General features: G+C 39.0%; 1 protein-coding gene across 1 annotated transcript in view; it reads left to right on the forward strand.

The window, feature by feature from the left end:
* Positions 1-785: 785 nt before the first annotated feature.
* The window catches only part of PTH2R (parathyroid hormone 2 receptor), a gene marked incomplete at both ends in the record, with an annotated part of 50733 nt that continues 26455 nt past the window's right edge, over positions 786-25063 (forward strand). The window contains 2 exons of the mRNA XM_084259605.1: positions 786-860; positions 23171-23273. Of these exons, the coding sequence (XP_084115731.1) occupies positions 786-860; positions 23171-23273 (178 nt within the window). The remainder of the gene's footprint in view (positions 861-23170; positions 23274-25063) is intronic.

The raw sequence follows: 25063 nt of genomic DNA on the forward strand, positions 1-25063 counted from the left end.
CCCCAAACGAAGGTGTCTAGACACACACACACACACACACACACACACACACGTTAAAGAATATTAGTTGTCTTTCTTTAATGCCTGGCCCCACAAAATGATACCCAAAATATTTGACCGGCACATTCTCCTGGAGTCGAAAACATCCCTGCCTCTTCTAGTGGTTGGGTGAAAACCAGAACTTTCGAGTGCTGTAGCCCCCGCTCAGCTCACAGCCACAGGTGCAGCACGCGCCTGGCTTCGGAAGCCTCCGGCCACACTGCCCCCCGCCCACTGCCTCCCGTGGCTGGTGACCGGGTACGACGGGGCAGGAGGGAAATTTGGGGCCCTCCCCAAGGACCAGGGCGCTGAAGACTGGACGTTGGAACAAGGACACAGTGCAGGGACGCGGAGCCGATGTGACTCTGGCTCCGGCAGTAGCCGTCTGGATTCCTCGGCGCGGGGCCGAGCGCGGGTGAGGACGGCAGCGCGCGCCTCGGGAGACCGGTCGCTCCTGCCTCCAGGTGGGGCGCGCGGAGATCGCGGGGCGCGGGGGCCGCCCCGCCCCGCCGCACGCGGAAAGGGGCGGTGAGTCAAGGCCGGGACGCGAGACCGGAGCAGACCGCGAGTCGCGGCGCTGCAGGACTCAGCTCTGAGTCTCCCGCCCGGCGGCCCCAGGCCTGGCCACCCCACCTGCGCCGCGCTCCGGGCCACAAGTTTGGCCGCGCCGGCCAAGTTGCGAGACCGGAGCTTCTCCTGCGCTCCTGGAAAAGTCCCTGCTTCTCACTCAGGCTGGTCCGCCGGGCATGGTCGCGCTGGGGGCGCCGCTCCAGGTCTGGGGGTGGTGGCTGCTCGGCTGCTGCCTCCTCGCTGGAGCCCAGGTAAGATCCTGCGTCCCGCGGCACCTGCTTCCCGGACCGCGGGCTCGGACTCTGCGGTGGGGAGGAGCGTGAGGTTCACGCGGGCTCTCATGCTGACACATTCTCTCTCTCTCTCTCTCACACTCACACTCACACACACACACACACTCTCTCACACACACACACGCGCAACCTCACAGACACGCACGCACACGCACACACCCCCAGCAGGGTTTGACAGTCACTAATTGGGCTGCAAAGATATGATTTTTAGGTGAGTGATGTCCTGGGCTGGCACTGTTCAGATCGGCAGCTTAGCAACTGCGAAGTAAGGGGGTATTTATGAACAACAGGTCCAGGATCAGGAGGACAAGGCTGGGTGGGAGGTGAATGAACTTTTCTTATGCTTGGACTCTTTGGTCCCCGTTTAATCAATCCAAATTATGTTTATCTGCCAACAATTAACTGTTACTTTTGAGAACTTCAGCTTGCGGGGTTGGTGGTGATGTGAACACGGTCTGAAAGGTTAGTTGCCTCTGCCAGGTGCAGAACCATGTATCATTAAAGCAAAACGACTAGATGGAAAAAAATATTATGTTAAATCAAGCTCAGTTGTTAATGTTAAGAATAAGAAATAGTTGTCCCTTTGTATTTTTGATATCGTTTAGTGATTTTCTGGGAGATCTTTCACTATGGAGTACCTCTCATGTGTAGTTACAATTCCTCTGGACTTCTTTTTTTAGTCAAATTAAATGTTCTGATGACATTTAGCTTTTCAAATGTGCTAGAGAGAGATGCGTGTAGTGATGGGTTTAATGCTGCGGAAGAGCCTGTGAATTTAAATCGAATCAATGTTAATCCGCTTTTTCGGTAGGGGGCGCACCAGGACTGCCAAATGAAACCCAAGTTTTGTTTTGTTTTAATTTCTTTCACCTTGAGAAAATGAAGGCGTTGATTAATGTACTTCTAGCTAAACTTAATGCCGTGTTCTTAGCTTTTAGATGTCCATTTTAAATTTCAGTTGTCCTGAAAGTGTATTTGTTTTTTAACCACATAACCATGTTAATAGAAAAGAAAGAGGACTAGGATATTTTATGTAAATTTGTTCTGTTAAAAAAGTCAAACAATAGGTGTACTAAACATTGACTAAGAAGATTAGCAATGGATGCTTAAAAGTGGGGTATGCTCAAACCTGAAAATTTTCACCAAGTTAACAAAAAGAACAAGAATGAATGAAACTAACTCAAGAATTTGTTGCTACATTTCATGGCATTAATAGGACTCTGCCATCTCAGAAATATCAACATTTCTCTCTCCTAAGATATTTGGATAATAAGCTTAGAAACATAGTTTCCATCTGAAAGGGACAAATGCATGCTAGCTATTTATTTTAGTCATTGTTTTCGATGACTTTATCTAAGAAAAGAGGAGATTCTGTTTAGTACAATTAAGAAAAAATAATCACTATGGGATTATGGGCAGACTATTTCTTTTACTTTTAGCTTTCAATAAAACAATCAGGACAATGCCCACTTTTCTATTTCAAACCAAGGTTTATCAATATCAGTACTATTGATATTTTGGGCCAGATAATTCTTTGTTTGGGGGACTCTCTTGTACATTGAGGAATATTTAGCAACATTCCGGTTCTCCTTCCACTAGATGCCGGTAGTACCCCCTGAGACAAACAAAAATGTTTCCAGATATTGCCAAAAGTCCATTGGGAGGAAAAATCACCTCTGGTTGCTTTAAACTGATTTCCATTTACGTTTATAAATTAAGAATTGTAAAAATGATAGTTTATAATAATAGATTATAATTTTTAGCATTTTTAACAAAATCTGAAGGTTCTATTCACACACTGACACACCTTCAGTTTCATCTTCATTCCCAGTTAATACATATATTAAAAAAACCTAAGGGCATATTGATAGAACAGGGGGAATGCATCCAAGCAGAATTAGTTTGTGTAGAAAAAATGTTTAATATTCAGCAAACAGTGGATCATATTGTTAGGGGGAAAGGATGTCCTAAAGCTAATTCCATACAGGCTTTGTGGACTCCACCCCCACTCCAGACCAAAGCCAAAAGACACTGGGAGCTACAAATCCCAACACCACCAAAGGGAAGGTTGCTGGAACCTGAGGGTGGGGTTAAGCAGCCAGGTTTGGTATAAAACCAGACACATGGGCTTTGGGGGGATTCCCTTTTTGGCTCTCCGCCAGCTTGCAGCGCGCAGCCAGCTCTGAGAGTGCCTTTGGGTTTCCAGGTTGGCGGATTGGGTAGGACGCATTAAAGACAATATCACAAAAGAGATAGCGTAGGCTTGTACTCACCAATTATTTTAAAGTTCTCAGCAAGTTTTGGTCTCAATGCACAGTTCAAATCCCATGTGCTCATGCATCAAGGTTGAGTCCAGCAATGCATCTTCAAAATGCATCTTTATTACCAGTTTCACATGGTAATGAAGACCGCTGTGTAAATATGTGTAATGTTTTCTTTGCTCTGTCAGTGGGTTCTTTTGGAAACAGATTCCGAGATGGAGTTAGGAGTGCAAAAGGTTTATTGAGGGATAATGTCTATGAAAGATAAAAAAAAAAAAGTGTGAGGAAGCAGAATTGGGCAGGGAGATCTTCAGACCAGGATGCAAATCTGACAAAGTCTTGGCCAACCCATGAAGAGCTCTGGGGCAAAGGTTGCCCATCAGAGGATGAAATGACCAGGTGATGATGAAATGACCAGGTCCTTGTACTCCTGCTGAGCTCAGTCGTGGGCCCAGGGGTTGTTTGTAAGATCATAGACTTGGCCCCAAAGCTGAGACCAGTGTTTGAAAGTCCTGCAGCTAAAGGCCATTAGCCAACTTCAATCATTATGAAAGGTTGGTCCTTTCTGGAAGCTCTAGCTCAGTACTGCTCCTTCCATGGCTGCGTACAGTTATCAAGAAATAGTGTTGGTTTTGCTGGACTTGAGAATTGGCTGGCATGTGAGTCACTCCCCTTTATGCTCAGTGTGACTCTGAGACAGTGTGTGCAGGGAAGTGAGTGCAAATCTATCGCATGGCATCCCAGAAGCTCATGACACAGCGAGTATACGTACAGAAGTGCCACACAGTGCGGGGTGTGAGCAGATACCAGCAGGTGGCTGCATTCACTTTCTGCCTCTTATAGCACGAGGCCTTCCTGGGCATGACTTGACTAAATCTCCGTGCTCAGGCTCCATGTGGAAGGAAGATGAGCTCGACAGACCTGCCGGTGTGAAGTTTCAGAGTCTACTGAGAAATCAGAAACCTCTTCCTGGGTGGGGAAAAATGATAATCAGTGATTATATATTTACTTACTGAGTACCAAATACTGTGCAAAGTACATTACTAGTTTCATTTATTTTTGCCTCATTAGTCTCATAGTAACTTTATGAGATATTTGCTGGAATTGTTCACACTTTACAAATGAGAATGAAAAGAGATGTTATGTAATATACTCAAGTCACACAGCTGACAAGCCGGGCAGCCCTGGTTCATACTCTGGCTTTGATGCCTGAAAACTGCCCCCTAGACTGGTGCTCTCATTCTAGAGATCAAGTGGGCACTGATTAGCTAAATTATGTGTCCATCCACCCTCGGTCTCAGCAATATCCACTCCTGGGTATATCCCCAGGAATTTCCCACACAAATCCACATGATTATTACAGTTAATTCTGTGATGTATTTGAGAGTTGAGGACAATCTGGGTGTTCATAATGGGGTACTATGCAATGTTAAAAAACAAGGGACTTAGAGAACACTAAGCAACATGAATTAAGATCTTTAAAACAGGGCCTCCCCGGTGGTGCAGTGGTTGAGCGCTGGGTTGCGAAGCTGCCCGCAGCCGTTCGATCCCCAGCCACCGGGTGAGGGTCCCACATGGTGCACAGACCTCTCCTGCCGCCCGCTGCTCCCCTCAACAGTGTAGTTCGTCACTCTGCCTGTTCTGCTCCCCGCTCTGGCTCTGGTGAATTCTCTCACCCTCCCGCGCTTCTGCCTGTACCCAGTGCTTGTATAAATAAATAAATAAATCTTTAAAAAATAAATAAATAAAGAGGAAAGTTTTTAATAAATAATAAAAAAAAATCTTTAAAACAGTATAAGATATGGCACAGAAACAACAAGATGTAATGCCATTTATATACCTTGAAATATATACTCATAAAACATCAACATATTGTATAAACATATTCAGATAAAAGATGTATGTGCATATATATATTTCACATGAATGGTTGCATTTTGGAGTAAGGAGAAGTAGCAATGGGTATAGTGATAAGGGGGGAGATATAATCATAAATAGAGCAGGTAAGCCTGCACTCTGTGTCTCATTCTCCAGTTTATTGCAAATTTTGGTGATAATAGATGGAACTCCCAGAAGTCATTGGTAGCTTTAAGAACAAGGGTATATAACTAGGACACAGCTTCTCCAGATGGTAAGTTAGGACACTGCCCTTAGCAATATCAAACTGACTTGACTGTTGGTTATCGCCTGCAATGTGCTTATGTCCACAAGCATTCTTGTAGTTAAGGACCCCATGGTTGGTTTGTTCTCCTCCTTGTCTTTAGTCAGCCAGGATGGTTTCCATTTGTCCTCTAGTTATAGGGAAGCCTTGAGGGTCTCTCTGGAGACCCAGAGGTAAGTCTTATTGCTATCATGCTATCACCGCTGTAGCCTGAGTTCGATCCCTTGTCTCTGGTGAATCCTCTTACCCCCTGCACCTCTGGTCTATACCCCAGTTCTTATTTGCAAAAATAAGTAAAAATAAATCTTAAAAAAATGATAGGGGGACCTCCCTGGTGGCGCAAGGGGTTAAGCACCGCACTAAGAAGCAATCTGCAGCCTCTGCAGCAAGAGTTCGATCCCCGGCCGGCCAGGGAGCAACCCACATGGTACACCAGACCTCTCCTGTCTCGCCTGCTGCTCCCCTTAGCAGTGTATTTCAGTCAGTCTGCCTGTTCTGCTCCCCACTTTGTCTCTGGTGAATCTTCTCACCCCCCAGACATCTCTGGCCTGTACCCCAGCTCTTGTGTGCATAAATAAATAAATCCTTTTTTTTAAAAAAGGATTTATTTATTTATTCATACAAGCACTGGGTACAGTCAGAAGTGCGGGAGGGTGAGAGAATTCACCAGAGCCAGAGCGGGGAGCAGAGCAGGCAGAAGGACCGAAGGACACTGCTGAGGGGAGCAGCGGGCGGCAGGAGAGGTCTGCGCGCCATGTGGGACCCTCGCCCAGCCGCCAGGGGCCAAACCGGCGCTGCAGGGGCTGCGGGCAGCTTTGTAACCCAGCGCTCAAAGGCTGCACCACCAGGGGAGGCCCAATAAATAAATCTTTTTTAAAAATGATAAGGAAGCCTTGAATCCCTAAGGGGGTGAACTTTTTGGTTATTGTAGTAATTGTGGATTGTTTCTTCACCGGGGGTGGGGGGGTGAGGGGGTAGGGGGGTGGGGGGGTGTTGGGGGTGGGTCAGAAGCAGCAAGATGGAAGGGAGCCGGGTGTGAGAAAGAGAGAAAGTTGCATTTCCCCAGAACTTCAATTCATTGTGAGTAAAATATTTTCAACTAATGTTCACATGTTCCATTTATTTTCCTGTCTTGAGCCCTAATTGTTCTTGTCATCTTTTCAAATCCAAGTTTTTCCTTCCCCTCTATTTTGATTTTTGCCTTTTCTCCAAGTTATTTTTTAAATCTTTTAACTGCACTGTGATTTTAGGCAGTTCATTTCACCTCTGTGAATCTTTTTCCTCTGCTCAAATGGGGCAATATGGCATTAACCTCATAGAGTGTGAGAGTATAAAAGTGCGTGAGCAAATAAAGTCTTATGATGTCTGATAGTGAAAATGTCAGCTCTTTTGTCTTCTATTAGCAATTAGTAAAAGGTTTTAAATGGACTGATTATTAGGTTGCCATTCTAGTAGGTCTCCCTCACCTGGAGGTTCACTGTCTGTGGCTTTAGTCTCCTGTGGTCATCAGTGGCCTGAAAATATTATGGACAATAAGACATTTTGAGAGAGAATGAGAGACTGTATTCCCATAACTTTTATCACGGTGTATTTTTATAATTATTCTATGTTTTATTCTTGTTAATATCTTACTGTGTACAATTTATAAATTAAATTGTGTTTTATATATTGGCAAAAACAATAGGGCTTGGTGCTATGCATTGATTCAGGCATCCATTGGGGGTCTTGGATTCTGTCCTCTGAGGATAAGGGGGGACTATCGTATTCTGAAATATGATTGGGAACCACTGAATGCTTTCCAATGGGGGGTGTGTGTGTGCGTGTGCGTGCACATGCGCGCGCATGCTTGCTCACCCCTCGAGCCTGGTCCTTTGCCTGAAACAAGTTACTTCTGATGCAAATAGTTTGTCATTCAGAACCCAACTCCATTCTGATAGTAGTTGGACATTTTGTTTCTAGTACTGATGGGTGTTATAAATTTGCATTAATTTAAGTACTTGATTACTATCTTCTCCTTTAAAGAAGTCATTCTGAAGGCAGCTAATAAGAAGACAGGTGCAGCAGTGCTGATTATCACAGGCATGTCTTGTAGCAGTGGAGCTGCAAAGAGGCAGATTCATGAGACAGAAGGTACATTCAGCTGAAGGAAAGTGATATGTGCAGGTATGATGAGGTAAATTTTTAGATAAGCTGAGCCTCTGGCTATTGCATTTGGAGCTAAAGGAAAGTTCTGGATTTAGCAGCATCACTTTATAGGAAGAACTTGAATCCACATGTGTGAATAATACTCTCAATGAGCTTATAGAGAATTAAAAGGACTGGCTACATTATTTGCAAAAGGGTGTGCAGATTGGTTTTCTGTAAGATTATCCCCGAATTGTAAATTCACAAGGGGAAAGGGACAATGTGGAACCCCCTGTGATAATTAGCATGGTGCCTTTGGGTAGTAGATTTTTCATAAATATTTGAATAAGTTCATTTGTGTTTCATCAAGAAAATTCTGCCTCTTTGATCCCATGTGGAACTCAAGTCTCTAATCTCTTACTCCAGTTTAATTTTGAAAGGTCATTCTATTCCAAGGGGCGGAGGAGGCTGCCCCAGGGTACCAATGCAGCAATAAAACCTGCCTCTGTGCACTAAGAGGAATGGAGGAGAGCACCGCTGGTCAACCATGTCTCTAAGAGGGTCCCCTGTTTGCAGAGCTCGCTTGTTTTAGTAGATGCCAAACAGGTGAATTGGTGAGCTTGGCAGTTATCCCACTGAAAGAATTTTATAGCCTCCCAAGGAAAGTAAGTCAGAGCTTTTGGAAGGAGGAGGAAACTGTACAAAATGCTAATATTTATGGGCTTTGACACCAGAAGTGAATTGGGAATCTATGTTTCCTACCCTAAAACTATTACTTACCATCTCAACTTAGTTTCTTCAGTTGAAAAATGGGAATGATCTAATGCCAAGTTCATTATGTTGGTTGTGGAAGTATATGAACCCCTCAGGGGTCAATACTGAGAATCTATTATTTTTATTAATTAAGTCATACCTCTGAGCTTATTTCTTTTTTTTTTTAAGAGAGTTTTTTTTTTTTTAAAGATTTATTTATTTATTTATACAAGCACTGGGTACAGTCAGAAGCGCAGGAGGGTGAGAGAATTCACCAGAGCCAGAGCAGGGAGCAGAGCAGGCAGAAGGACCGAAGTACACTGCTGAGGGGAGCAGCGGGCGGCAGGAGAGGTCTGTGGGCCATGTGGGCCATGTGGGCCATGTGGGACCCTCCTCTGGTGGCCGGGGAGCAGCCGGGGATCGAACTGGCGCTGCAGAGGCTGCAGGCAGCTTCGCAACCCAACGCTCAACCGCTGCGCCACCGGGAAGGCCCTAAGCTTATTTCTTAACATTAAAACCTTTTCCCAAAGTCTGTAACTATTGCTTGTTTTAGCTTTTTTATAACCACATTAACTAGAACTCCCAGTTTATAAATGATTTATAAATATAATGTTATAATTGATGTTTATAAATGATGCTAATTATTTTAAGTCATTTATTCAAAGCTAGTATAGAAGTTTTGAATGATAACATGTATGATTGTTTTAAAAGTCATAACAAATATGTTATGTCTTTTAAAAATATGCCAGAGTAGTTGTATTGAAGTCCTGCCACAGATATTGGATATCTGAGGGCAAGAACTGATTCTTAATCTTTATTCTGCCATGTGTGTGTAAGGTAAAGAAAATGTCAGGCTTTTCTGCCCTTCCGCCATCAGGATAGATGATGGATCCTTGTCCTGAGTGCATGTCTGATGGCGGGCACCTGGAGTAGGGTGTGGGCATAGGCAGATGGGATTCAGCTGAGCTAAGACTGTGCTTTTAAGGGCGGCATTACGGGGACAGCAGCAGCAGCAGCAGCAGCAGCAGCAGCAGTAGAAGCCGAAGCAGACGCCGAAAGAGAAGCCGAGAAGCATCAGAACGAACGCTAGAGAGCCCAGATAGAGTGAAGACTTGCTGGGGGCTGGGAGGCTGGCAGGACTGCAGCCAGCACCCCTGCCTGCCATATGCCTGGTGAACCCCAAATAAAAGACCTGCAAAACCACTGAGGACTCTGACTCCTCCTTTACCCGGTCTCCATGGGATCAGAAAACCTGCACTGTGGCCAGTCCTGCCCTTACAGTGTGGTATCCAGTAAATGCTCATTAAATTTTGTTGTTTGAGGACCTAGGTAAAAGGGCTATTATTATACATTGCTACTTGAATTAGCAAATAAGTAAAATTCTTTTCTTAACAATAAGGTACAGATTGATAACAATTAAACTACCTAGCAAACAAACAAAAATATTGCTTAATATTTAATCAAATATTTATGTGATAAAATTAGAATGGGTTTATATGTATAATTAAAGTTTCTAAATGTAAACTTCTGCCTCTTCTTTATGAAACCATTTATATTGACTTACAAAATGGCTGACGTTTCCTAACAGAATAATTTATACTAGTTGTCACTTTCCTTACTTATATAATAAGGCTAATTCTATTTTCTATGAGAAAAAGTTTTTTAGTTTTTTCAAAAATGCATTTTTCTAAGAGCAGAGAAAACAATACATTTATAAGCCAGTTTTGTGGGCACAAGATATGTTTAAACTTGCATATCCTTCTGCCTACACCACAAGAGATTCTGCCTTGAGAAAAACACTCATGTGTATATGGAGTCCTAAAACGGAACTTCTCTCAGCACATGTTCTGGGATCTTATTTCCTAAATGAATAAAGTCTGTAAGACACAGCAGCCAGAAGCTTTTTGTAGTCATTAAGGCAAAACTTAAGCACAATTTTCATGTTGATTGATTGAGCGTAAAGATACCTAAAAGCTAGAAGAAACCTTGAATAGACTCTTGGGGCTTTCTTGTAGCCGCAAACAAGCATTTTAAAATTCCTTTGAGAGACACACCATACTTCTGATTCATACCAGATTGGTAATAATTAGTAATGCCATTTTGTTTGTGATTCTGTTGCAGTTTTACCACTCATGGGAATTGTGTGCCAAGTTCCTGAGAACCATGTTGTACCTACCTGCGGGCTAGATTATGGCTCAGCTTTCTTTTCTCTCTTTGCCACAGTGTCTGTTGATAGTGTCTCCTTCTTGGTATATCTCAACAGGTTAAATATGCCCAACGCTTCACTGCTAGGTTAACAATGCATACAGAGTGAGTAGATGAATGGCTAAAGGCTTTTATGAACATGAGGAGGTACCTTCCAACAAAAATTCTTCTCTAGGTTTTCTCATTTTCAATTCCATAAAATTGCATTGGGCTACTAATTATATTTATTGTGCAGGATGTTATATTGATTAAGATATGGATCTGAGCTCAAGGAAGCTTCTACTCTAGAGGAGGAGAGAGTGCCAATAATGCAAAGATGAGCGCTTTGCCTCTGCTCTGGACTTTGTCTCCCTTTGTGCAGTGTCTTCTCCCTAACTGATCTGTGTAGGGTAAATGAAGTTGATCAGGCTTTTTATGCCATTGGCTTCTGTGGTTATCACCTTCAGCCTTGATCTTGTTAAAGTAGAAGGTGCCTGGGTGCCGGGCATGCTTACCTAATTATGGACACCTGAGCATGGGTGTGTGCACATGTGGTGTGCAAGTGTGCACACCTGTGCCTGGGAGGGAGGGGATAAAGGGGTGGTGTCACCCTTGGGAAGGGGCTCAGGTTTCTGTTCCTTGCTGGCTTTCCATTAAAACCTGTGAAAATGATGCCAAGGTCTCCAAAATTCTCTTTCAAATTGCTAGAACCAACGGTGAACTTACCTGGCCTGGGATGGTTGCAAGTCAATCTGTCTTTTTTATGTCCCTGTTGTGAGTGTCCATGACAGAGCCTTAAGTAGAGATGGGAGAAGCCTGCCTGATATCTGCCAGTGGTTTCTTATGGTCAACTTTTTCTGTTTTTGCTTCACCAAGTTTATTTTGGTCATATGATTAGAAGATTAAAGTATAGGCTTGGTGCTATTAGCAGTAACAAGATTTAACCTTTATTCAGTGTCCACTATATAAGGCTCTTATCAAGGACTCGGCATTATTTTGTTTAATCCTCACAACAAGCTTATAGGGACATTTTTGTTGTCTCTCTGAGATCCATTTCATTCTGCATCAATTGTATGGCAAGTAAGGACAAGTGATGGAATAAAGATACATTGTGGGGAAAAACCAAAAATCCCTGCTCTTGTGAATTTTATATCTTACATTCTCTTGAGTTCTCATCCGGTGGGTTACATATACAGATACATATGCCAAGAAATTCCCTTCTGTTAGTTAAATGTGCAGTTGGCAAAATTTTACCTTGGAAATAAATATGGTTCACAGTTTACTTATACAGATAAGGGAAAACGAAGATCTTATCTATTGAACAACATTTTCCCATTCAAGTTCCAGCTATGCTGGAAGACTAAGTTCTAAAGGCTGCTATAGGGCTCAAGCTTATAATTAACCATGTGCTATTGTGTGCTTCAAAAAAAAAAAAAAATCTTAGTAACTTTGGGAGATGTTGGAAACATCCATTCTCTTGATTGTGGTGATGGTATAAGTGTTTGCATAAGTCCAAGCCAGCTCATTATACTCATTGAGTTGTCCTTTGTATGTCAATGATAATTCAATAAAGCTGTTAAAAAATAGAATACCAGGCCTCCCTGGTGGCTCAGGCTGTTGAGCGCAGCACTGTGTGTATGTCCACAGCCTCTGCAGTGCCGGTTCCCTCCCTGCCGGCCTTGGAGCAACCCACATGGTGAGCAGACCTCTCCTATCTTGCCCGCTACTCCCCTCAGCAGTGTATTTTGTCAGTCTGCCTGTTCTGTTCCCGCTCTGTCTCTGGTGAGTCCTCTCACCCTCCTGCGCATCTGGCCTGTACCCAGCTCTTGTTTAAATGAAAAATAAATCTTTAAAAAAAAATAGAATACCTGGCCTAACTAATCATCAACAGCAACCACCCCAAACCCTTAACCTTCTATTTATGATAATTCAATTCAGCAAGTCCTTGAAGGGCCTCTCTGTGAAAAATCACTGGAAATAAAAATATAATGATCCACATGCCCATGTTTTCAAGCAAACCATGTTCATCATTTTTAGAAAGGTTTCTAAATTTGAATTAATGTTTAAAACAACCTTTGAATGATGATGGGTCCTTTATGAGGGGAAATCACCTTCGTGCTGAGTTGTTGCCTCTTTAATCTTACCCCCACTCTTCTGTCCAGAAGATTGTGTCCCAAAATTACACTGATCTCTCTCCAGTGATGTCCGCTCCTTTTAATTTTTATTTTGGCTCTCACTGGGTTATATTTTGCTCTACCTCCATTAAGACCGTGTAGGCTGTACACTTTATTCATTTAGGGCACCTTTATTACTCTCAAATCGATGACTGGTGTGCTCCTTATATCTTACTTTTTGCTGACCTTTTCCCCCGCTATTCACTCAACTATTTAAGAGCACTTCTACCTTGGCCACCTCTCTCACTGGAAAGCTGGCCCTTGTCTGTTAGATGGCCATATCTTTAAATCAGAAATGAGGATAGTTTTTGCTGTTCTTTGAGAGACCATAGAAAATTGTTATTTTACAAATTTTTGCAGTAATTCCCCTTAATTTTCTTAGTATACAGGCATAATTGCAATAGCTAGTGAGTTTCTACTATGTGAACTTTTACCTTATAGTTTTTTTTTATCTTATTTTTTTTTTCTTTTTTTTTTTTAATTGTCAAGGCATTGGTTTACGCCAATATATGTGATTTAGGGGGATACATTCATGCCTTGTCAGATGTATGTTACCACCCCATGCCACCAAACTACCCATAATCCTCTACCACAGTCCACTGGTCCCCTCCCCCTACTGCTGCCCCCCCCCCATCCTCTCTTCTGGTAGCCCCAGTTGTGTAGCCAGATTTCTAGGGTTTATTTTGATGTAGTTTGCGTTGACCTTTTTTTTTTATAATTTATTTATTTATACATACATACATACATACATACATACAAGCACTGGGTACAGTTAGAAGCGCGGGAGGGTGAGGGAATTCACCAGAGTGAGGGGAGCAGCGGGCGGCAGGAGAGGTCTGCGCGCCTTGTGGGACCCTCCTCTGGTGGCTGGGGAGCAGCCGGGGATCGAAACGGAGCTGCAGAGGCTGCGGGCAGCTTCGCAACCCAGCGTTCAACCACTGCGCCACCGGGGAGGCCCTGGTTGACCTTGTTTTTAATGGTGATTGTACTTCATGGTGTTTGCCCTAAATCAGCCTTCTCATTGCTGATAGATATCAACCACATTATTTTTCTCAGTCACTACACTTTCCTGGGATCTCACAGCTGTGCTTCATGACAGATGTATTGCCTGGGGTGGTGACACTGGTTACAAATGGATGGAATGTTAGCAGTTTGGCCTGGAGCCTAATTTCTTGTATTTTCAAGTTTTTGTTACCAGTTGCCTGAAAGAAATGATCTTCTTCATGATTTGTTATGTCCCATAACAGGTCAGTGCATTTTTTTTTAAAGGGAGTGAATTGGTAAAAGTTTTATCTATTTATCTATCTATCTATCCATCCATCTATCTATCTATCTATCTATTGCTTTTGTGCAACATGGTTTTTTTTAAGTGCATGCAATGTGATGACTTAATATATGTATGCATTATGAAGTAACTATGACAATCAAGCTAACACATCCATCACCTCTCATGGCTGCTATTTGTGTGTGTGAGAACACTTAAGGTCTACTCGCTAAACAAATATCAAATATACAATAGAGTTTTGTTAACTTTACTCACTGTACTGTATATTAAATTCTTAGAACTTATTCATTCTGTTACTGAAACTTTGTAATTTTGACCAACATTTTCCCATTTTCTCTACCCCCGAAAACCCTGGCAACCATTCTCTGCTTCTGTGAGTTGGACTTTTGTTGTTTCCACATATAAGTGAGGTGATTACAGTATTTGTTTTTAGGTCACCAGTGTTTTGCTAGTGCTGATTGTTGTCTGCTTTCATTTCCACATGAAATGAGCTCCACCATACAGCAGCACTTCTGCAGAAGGAGCTTGACTGGCAGAGGCAATCATGTGTGAGAACATTGTACTGGCTTTTGTGCATGCCTTGCTCTCTTGAGCTGGGTGGCTGTAGATAAGTGGCAAAACTCTGAGTCTCATTTCTTCCTCTGTAAGAAGTAGAAGATATATTAGAGATCAAAGAGCACTTCTACCTTGGAAGATATATTAGAAATCAATGTAGAAGATATATTAGATCTCTAATATACTAGGAGTTTAGACCTCTTCAGACTATCAACATAGCTTTGGCTTTTAGAAAGAACATTTTTGATATATGTATGTAAACCTAATAGGAGTCCAAGACAAAAGATGCCTATATTTCATACTTTTAGTTAAGGTATAAATCTAATTTTATATATTACATTTTAATTCAACATGCAATGCAATTTTTCCCATTTTTCTATCTTTTAAAAAAAATTTTACATGTGTTTTTCCTTTTCACCACTAATCATCCCTAATCTCATTTAAGTAGTATATGCCCTTATTCCTTTCTGTATAGCTCATTTGCTCATATAAAATATAAACACATATATACAGATAACATAGCATTTTTTTGGTAGTTTCTTTCACTGTACAAAACTTTTTTAGTTTGAGAGAGTCACACTCTTTTGTTACCTTTGCTTTTTATATCATGTCCAAAAAAATCATTGTCATGATTGATGTCAAGGACCTACTTCCCTATCTTTTGTTCTAGTAGTTATATTATTTCAAATCTTTCATTCAAAACTGTAATCCATTTTGAGTAAATCTTGTGTATGGTGGAAGATAGTGGTCTAATTTCCAGTTTCCCTGCACCAGTTTTCCCAGCACCATTTATTGAAGAGTCTATCCTTTCCTCATTGCATATTCAGGACACCCTTGTCATAAATTAATAGACCATATGTATGTGAGTTTACTCCTGAGCTTTTTCTTCTGCTCCATTGATTAATATGTCTGTTTTTTATGTCAATGCCATGTTGTTTTGCTTACTATAGCTTTGTAATATAGTTTGAATCAGAAAGTATGACGCCTCCTGCTTTATTCTTTTGAATAATTGCTTTGGCTTTCAGGGTCTTTTGTGGTTTCATACAAATTTTAGGATTGTTTATTCTATTTCTGTGAATAATGTCACTGGAATTTTGATAGGCATTATATTGAATCTTTAGATTGCTTTGGGTGGTAGTTTAACAATACTGTTTTTTTTTCAATCCATGAGTCTAGACTATTGTGCCTTTGTGTCTTCTTCAATTTCTTTCATCAAATGTCTTCTAATTTTCAGTGTAAAGATCTTAATCCCCATGGTTAAATTTATTGCTGGGTATTTTATGCTTTTTGATAAAATTATAAATGATATTATTTTCTTGTTTGTATATAGAAAAATAACAGGGCCTCCCGGGTGGTGCAGCAGTTGAGCGCTGGGTTGCGAAGCTGCCCGCTGCCTCTGTAGCGCCGGTTCGATCCCAGGCCACCAGGCGAGGGTCCCATATGGCACGTAGACCTCTCCTGCCACCTGCTGCTCCTCTCAGCAGTGCACTTTGGTCCTTCTGCCTGTTCTGCTCCCCGCTCTGGCTCTGGTGAATTCTCTCACCCTCCCGCACTTCTGACTGTACCCGGTGTTTGTATAAATAAATAAATCTTAAAAAAAATTAAAAAAAAGAAAAATAACAGATTTTCATATATTGATTATATAATCCTGTAACTTTATTGAATTTATTAATTCAGTTTTCTGGTTTTAGAGTTTTCTACACATAGTGTGTTATCTTTAAATAATGACAGATTTACTTCTTCCTTTCTGATTTAGATGTCTTTTATTTCTTTTTTTTTTGGACTTAATTCCTCTGTCTAGGACTTCCAGTACTGTGTTGAATAAAAGTGGCAATAGTGTGCATTCTTGTGTTTTTGATCTTAGAGGAAAAACTTTTCTGTTTTCACCATTGGGTATATTGCTAGCTGTGGGTTTGCTATAAGTAGTCTTTTTTATGGGGTTTACCCAAATCATTTTGTTTAGAATTTTTATCGTGAATAATGTATGTTGAATTTTGTCAAATGCTTTTTCTGCATCTATTGAGATGATCATATGACTTTTATCCTTCATCTTGTTAATGTAATGCTTCACATTTATTGATTTGCATATTTTCAACAATTCTTGCATCCCTGGAAAATGATTCTTTTAATGTGTTGTTGAATTCTGTTTGCTAATACTTTATTGAGGATTTTTACATGGATATTCATCAGGGATATTGGCCTGTAATTTTCTTTTCTTGTATTGGCCTTGTCTAGTTTTGTTATAAAAGTAATTCTGACCTGAAAAATGAATTTTTAAGTGTTCCCTCCTCTTCTGTTTTTGGGAAGACTTTGAGAATGATTTGTATTAATATTTCTTTACATGATAGAATTCACCAGTGAGGTAATATGATCTTGATCATTTGCTTGTTGAGACTTTTTTTTTATTATTATAGATTCAGTTTCTTTATGAGTAATTGGCCTATTCAGATTTTCTTTTTCTTCCTGATTCAGACTTGGTAGGTTGTATATTTCCAGGAATTCATCCAGTTCTTTCAAGTTCTCAAATTGGTTGGCATATAATTGTTCATCACTTAGTGTAGTTTCAATCAATATACCAACAGTATTTTTTTCTAATTTGACTAAAACTTCATCTGTAATAATAAAATTGGAAAAATTTCAAAATTGAGGGACACTTGCTCAACTAGCTATAAAAGGTATGTACAGCAGAAATAAGTACAAATATATAGAAACACATGTAGATATCTCCAGAGACCAGGAGGTCTAACCATATCTTGGGGGAAAAATAATTTAAATAAGCCAATCAGTTCCTTGTAGAGAATTGTAAAATAGCAGAATTGTAATCCCCCCAGAGAGAATAAAAAGTTTATTTGAAAGAGCAAAATACCCCTTTATGTTAGTCTTAGTCTTCTGCTTTATTCCAAAAAGGTTGAAAACCATGGAGAAATACCTTTAGTGTTTTCAGGCAGGGACATTATGAATAAATGTCTATGCGCAGTAATGCATGAAGGCAACAGAAATGGAAAATTTTTGGAAAAAAGGTTAAGAACTGGCAATGAAATAATTCAAACATAAATCTTAACATTTCAATGCAAAATATAAAGTAAAAAGACCTATTCTTGCAAGATATGCAAAAGAATGTAACATTGTGAATTTTAAATTAATAAATTGAAGCATGTATTTGATAAGCATGGAAAATTGTGAACATATACATATTAGCTCAGATGATTTGGGTAATGGTAAAACTTGAGAAGGTAAACATGTAATTTCCTCATTCTTTAGAAAAGTTAACATTAAAGGACTAATTAAGTACATACCCTTGAATGTAATCAGAAAGAATGTTAAATGTTATAATTGTACAGTGTTAAATCCAATATTTAAAAAATGTCAAAGAGAAAGGTATAATCTACAACAAATATGAAACTGAGTTATAATTTTGTGTGACCAGTACATAGTACTAATATGTAAAGACAAGTAAACGACAAAGCTAATTAAAATACTGGCAAAAGACTGAACAATTATGACAGATAAGAATGTCCATTAAACACACAAATTGTCCATTAAAACCACAATAATACAAGTTCGTATTTTCTAAAATGACTATGTTAAAAAGTCTAGCAGGATGTAGTCTAGAGAGGATGCAGAGTAATTTGACGTTTCATACATTTCTAGAACCATTGAACAACTGTATTGACAGATCCCTACAAAGTTAAGTATAAATTTGCACTATTCACCTGTAATTTTATTTGCATATTTTCCAAAGAGAATTCCAACAAAGTATGTTTATACATATTTCATATACATTATCTCATTGACTTAATGCATAAATTAAATTTGAAACAAATATTTTCCAGTTTTCCAGATGACATGACTCAGCTTGTGAGAAGTGAAGAAAGTCTCCTAAAGTTATTGTTTACTAAGAATACATAAAAAAAAAATCACATATTCACATATAGGTCTACTTGATATCAATGCCCATGTTTTTAGTTACAATGCCGTTCTATTTTTCAAAATCTGGAAAAACAAATCTGTCTCTTCCATAGCATCTAGAGGCTGGGCTTCAGCTTCTTCCTGTATAACTTAAAAAAAAAGATAAAATGAATCTCACAGTATCAATCATGTAGGGAACCACTCTTATAGAATGGAAGCCACATCAACCTCCTTCGTTATCTCAGTAATATTTGAAATCACATCTTCTCCCATAACGGCAAGACCCTATTCAAATCAAATTCTCAGCTTTCCTCTCCTCACAGCAGACTTCTCAGATGCTTAATATTGGGTAGTTTGGAAACTCTTTTCACATCTGCTGGCTCATTCTAAGTTGAGAATATGAAAAGGTAAACAAAGAAAGAAACGAACCCACAGAATATACCACTGTGTTCTCTGGGAGCTTACATCTCTAACTAGTCTGCTTTCTGCTCTCTACCTTGCAGGATCATCATATATTCATTTTATGTATAATGTTATGAGTTTTTTATATTACTTACTGGGAGGACTAGAAGAAAGTACATCTACTCCATCAGAATGGAATGCATGTTTTTAAACATACATCTACTATATGGATTATTTTTCACTTGAAAGTGGAATAAATGTGAATATTATAATTATGAAGATTTGCCATATTATGGCACTAACAATTTTATTGATAGGAATTTTTAGATATTTTCAATAAAATAGACATTGTCAAATTAGGGCTTCTCTTAGTCATAAGATAAATGACAGATAGAAATAAAACATTTTATCTGAAATGGTAAATGATCGTTTGCCCAGGAAAAATTACTAACATCTATTTTTCTAAATGTACCGGTTATTTTGGATGCAGTTATTGCCTTTGGAGTGATAGACTTTGAGTAGGAGAACCTCTCTTCTGTTTTAATTACATGATGCTTTTAATGGTCTTGTATGGTAGAACAATTGTATCGATAGCAAAGGAGGAAAGAGAAAGCATGTTAGAAGTCGTTAAATACTTTCTTACTGTCATAGAAATGACTTCAGATCAATTTAATAGATCATGAATTAGCACATTTCTTCTGAGGCTCTCTCTGTGGTTTGCTGACAGCTATCTTCTCTGTGAAAACAGGGCCTCTGAGGAAAAATGCCACTTCCGCTGAGCACAAACACTCCTGATATCACTTCCTCTTATGATAAGAAGACATCAGTTCAATGAGGGTCCACCCTGATGACCTCATTCAACCTTAATTAACCTCCTTAGGGACTTTTTTCCTCCAGATGTAATCACATTGGGGATTAAAGATTCAACATACCAATGAGGGGGTTACAATTCACACCACTGGGATCAACTGGATCCCCGGAATGTCAGAAATTTAAACTGTTCATATATTCTAGAACAAAATATCTTTAGATGCTGTTGTTTATATAACTGTTTCCCAAAAGTTTATCCCAGTAAAAAGCTTACATCTTCACAAAAGGAAACAAGAATGAAGTATTCATGTTTAACAATTTTAAGTGAAATTTTTCTGAATCAAATTTATAGTTCTGAAGCTTGGTCACAGGTACCCACTGTTTTCCAGGACTGAAGTAAAAAATAAGTAACTATTCAATTGAAAAAACAAGCCAGGGGTGAGGAAACTTGAAAGGTGCCTGACCATTTCTAGAGAAGAAATGGGAAGAAGTAAAATCCTCCTGCCTTGCCCACTTGGATGACTCATCTGCTCCCACTTTATATGTGAGATTTTTATAGCTCAATTTTACTGTAATTAGGTAGTACTCAGAATCTGATTTGTGTTTGCTTAATAGCTAAATTATGGTGTATATTTCAACTCTCCCAAATTAGTTTTTGATTATTCTTGCATTTTATAAGAATCATTAAAGTAAGTGTGGACATTAAGTTCCGTACATTATCCAGAAATATCCAAACTATATATAAGTATGTTACATATAAATGTATTGAGGAAATGATTAATAATTTTTCAGGAATAGCAATTATTTGATATTAAAACTCATGATAGCTATTCTTTCTGCATTTTCTACTTTGGTTTAATATGCCAGTCTATTATATTAGGCATCATCTATAATCAATCATATTACAATAATCTCTAAGTACACTTCCTATCATCAAAAGCATAAACATCTTTCTATTTATAATGTTTGGTCCATAATGTCATATGCACACAGTAAAAAGACTCACCTTAAAAGCATGATTCTAGGGAATAAGGTACTTGCAGTCTGAAATGAAAGATTTGGGATTTGCAAACTATTGTATTGTTGGGGGTCTGTCACTTAGGTAAACTGATAGGTTTTATCTTTTCATTTGATTTAAGGATCTTTGAATTCCAAACAGAAAATAGAAAAACAAAGTCCTAAGCACTAAAATTGTTAATAAATGTACTGAAAACACAACGCCAAGTATTTTCTTTCTAGTAAATAGATGACCACAGGCAAAAAACTGTGGTTCTTTAAAAATATATTTACAATATTTTGATACCTTCTTTTAGAGGTAGAGATTAATTTCTATTCCCTGCAGTGAAAGTTGGTGACTTGCTTTTAGCATGATCATGAATAACATCTGAGACTAGATCATAAAAGGCATCAGGGCTTCTTCCTTGCTTCCTCTCTTGCTCACTCAGTGAAGGCCAGTTACCATGTTGTAAAGACATCAAACACCCATATACAGAGAACCATGTGGTGAGGAACTGAGGCTTCCTCCCATCATCCACCAAGGTACTGAGACCAGTCTAGGTACTGGATTCCAGGCATGTGTATGGGCCATTATGGAATTAGTATGGATTCCAGCCATGTGTATGGGCCATCATGGAAGTGGATCCTCTAGTTCCAGTAAAATCTTTCAGTGACCGCAGTAAGACTGAAGTCTTGATTATAACATCATTGGAAACACTGAGCCAGAACCACTCAGCTATGTCCATCTCAAGCTATGAGACTAGTAATGTCTATTGTTTTAAGCCACAGAGTTTGGCTTATATAACTGGAGATGACAAATACAATTTTTTTCTTCCTTAAAATTCTGTTTTTCTGGGATGACTCTTCTAAATGCATTGTGTCATATTGAATGGATGGTTTTGTTGTTGATTTATTTTTGGAAATTTAGAGTAGTTAAAGAGATGTGTTTAGGTTCCATGTTAAAGGAAGTGGATTTTCGGTAACTTTGTAATGTGTCAACTTCACTATGTTAAACCTTATTTCCCAGACTCCCTTCCCTTTATGTTTCTAGATAGTGTGGGCCACAAGAGACAATTTTTTCATGAGCATTGAAGGGCTTATGTGAGGTAGCAGCCATTTTTTTTTTTACCCTCAGAAGATCAGGGTAGGTATCTTTGTATTTCATACATGTTATTGCAGATCTATCTCCTATCTCCTCTCACTGTGGAGACCAGCACAGGCCAGTAAACTACCCCTGGGTCTTTTTGAAATTTCTCTAATTCCTGGGTCAAATGTAATTAGGTCCATGATGAAGGGTATCTTCTTTCTGCTGGATATTCACATTATCAAGATTAGAGGTACTGAGAATTAGCATGGATTCCAGTGTGTTCTTATGGTTTCTACTCTTGCACATTATTCTAGCTTGTTTTTAACTCTTCCTGACTTTATACTCATATTCTTTTTTTCGCTATCTGACCTGTGTATTTCCAGTTATATCACCAGTCCCTCCTCCCCCCCAAAAAAAGATAGAAAGAGAAGAAAAAAAATCTTCCAGGGACAGTGTTACCACAATTGTTTAAAGTCAAATCTCTCTAACAAATACTTTCTTTTACTTCTATCATCTCTGTCTCTTCTCTAAAATGTCTCTTAATCTCTTAGTAGTTCTGCTTTTTTGATCGACTCTAGACTAATGGAATGATTTTTACATTATCTTGTACCTTTAAATATGTTGGTTCTCAAACCCATTAAAGTAAACGTAAGATCACAGAGGCTCCTGTGATACATGAAGATTACCACTTTTCTCTTAATTAGCTGAATCTGCATTCTAATTAGCTAGATCTAGTGCACAGCCTAAGAATCTACATTTTACATAGGTATCATCTAGATGGTCAAAACACTATACTTTGAACAAACACTTATGAATATTTAATCATATCTAAAATATATCTCATTGAAATTAAAGTTTTCCAATAATGAAATTTTTTTTGCATTACTAGTTGGATAAAAACCATCACTGTGTCAAAGAATGATAGGTGAGGGTATAGAAATGTTAAGAAACCTTATTAGGGTAGTCATTTCATAATACATATGCATATCATAGATGATAGATGCAAGCATCAACTTGTACACTTTAAACTTACAAATGTGCACACATTTATATGTCAATATCTCAATAAATATGTAAAAAAAGGGCAAAAAGATAAATAGAGACCATTTGAGGTAATGCTTTCATTTCATAAATGAGTAAATAAAAACCAGTGATTTGTCCAAGGTTTCACTCGTAATTTTCCAGTCGAGTTCAATTTAGTCTTTCAATATATTATCTTTTTATGTGTATAACTGATGTATTATAACATAATCAAATATTGCATCTTCCTATCATTTCAGGAGAATTTCATTTTTTAATTATTTTTTCTAATTATGTTATAGTTAATATAATTACCTAACATATTAAAACTTTATGGTATGGGTTTTTTCCTTTAGACTATAGAAAAGTTATGATTATTCTAAAATCTTATACATTGGTGGATTTTGAAATGTTTTCAGATAAAGGACTATTTTGGATAACTCGATATCAAAACTAATTTTCAATGACATTAGTAGGTAGAATGATGAAATTTAAATAAAGACAATGGGAATGTTTTCCTCTCTTTCTATTTTGTTCATTTCTGCAGATGGATTCTGATGGCATCATTACTATAGAGGAGCAGATCGTCCTTGTGCTGAAAGCTAAAGTGCAGTGTGAACTCAACATCACAGCTCAGCTCCAGGAAGGAGGTAGAGATACTACAAATATTGTGTCTCCTTGGTGCTCCCACCCCAGCCTTCACAAAGACTGCGCATATCCCTTCTCATTAAGTGCTAAGGATTTGCTCATCAGTCATACCATGTTTCCATATGAATGGGCACATAGCAAATCACTCTTTTTATTTCCTTAACCTGCTGACTTTTCATTTCCTGTAGGAGTGACTTGCCTGATTTGTGTGTTTGGCGTGTGTCCATCAGCCTCTTCTTCAGGCCTCTCTTTGGGATCCATCTTACTTTTTAAAAAAAGATTTATTTTTATTTATTTATGCATACAAGAACTGGGGTGCAGGCAAGAGGTGTGGGGGGTGAGAGGATTCATCAGTGGCAGAGTGGGGAGCAGAACAGGTGGATTGACTGAAATACACTGCTGAGGGAGCAGCAGGTGAAACAAAAGAAGTCTGCTGTGTCATGTGGGTTAGCTCCCTGGCTGGGGATCAAACTCATGCCACAGTGGCTGCCTATAGCTTGATAGTGCTGAGTCTCACTCCTTTGTGCAACTGGGGAGGCTGGGATCTGTTTTGCTTGCAGAGACTTCACATGCATGCTGGTTTGCCTTCATCTATGCTGATTTTACTTCACAAATGTCAGGTTACACTGTATTAGGAGTCACTGTAGAACCTAAAAGAGACAAAGTTATTTTCTCCAAATTTTATATTGTTGTATCCATGCTTTGACAAGCTTGCTAATAATTAGTTTGTCCTGTTACACACAAAAGATTACAAGGAATGTAATGCATGGTGTTAATTTATGAAGGGAGATAGATGAGTCATTAGCAATTAATTTTTTTGCAAAATAATGAAAGTATTTACTCACACAGAATGTGAAATGATGATCAAAGATAGGATGTTAATTACGATCTCTGTTATTTGTGTGCGGTCATGGCTTCCCTAACATTTTCAACCTTTTGTGGCTATTTATTGTTGTCTTTAACAAAGAGTTACCAGAGAGATAAATATGATCTGTAGAAACATTTTTGGAGGGAGTATTGGTTTTCTGAAAATTTGGGGGTGTATCTGTGTGTATTTATGTATGTGAGGTGGTATCTTTTAAGTTATTAAAAAAACTTGTTCTTTTTATAGCATGAGGAAAAAAATCAGCAGATTTTTCTCCAAAGCAGTTTTTAAACTATGTAATTATAGAACAAGCTGATCATATAAAAACTGGTATGAAGACCACGTTCTGTCATGTGACTCGAAGGAAAAATTCCAGATGACATGACAGCTTTTATATTAGAGTAACAGCTAGTCACAGGAAAACAAAAATGTGTGGCCAGGTTCAAATTACATAGATTGTGCAGTAGATATCTGGTAAAGGATTAGGTCATCCAGATGAAAAGGATGCCTTACTAGTTCAAGATAGTGACTACATAGGAATTCCTATGGAACAATATCAAGATAAAGAAGGATGCGGAGGGCCAAGTTGATGGGAGAGATTGATTAATCTTATTCAGTTTAAATTAAAAAGAAAACAAACAAAAGGTAGGGAATGGTGGAAAGAAGCGGGTGAAATTGTGTACCAGAAGCTGAAGCCAGTGGGATGAGTTCCTGGGTAGCTTGTGGTATGTAAATTCAGGCTTTCATTATATGAATAAAGTGAATGCATTTCCAAGAAAATGTTCTCTTTTATAAAACAGTGTGGGTGAGGGAAGACATTTTCTTTTCTTATTGCATGCGTAACCCTTGAAGCATATCAATTATTTGTTTCCATGTGATAAGGTGGGTACTTGGAAGCCAATTTCAGGTTTATGCTGAATTCTTTTC

This window comes from Talpa europaea (assembly GCF_964194135.1).
Source record: "Talpa europaea genome assembly, chromosome: 1".
Classification (NCBI taxonomy): Eukaryota; Metazoa; Chordata; class Mammalia; order Eulipotyphla; family Talpidae; genus Talpa; species Talpa europaea.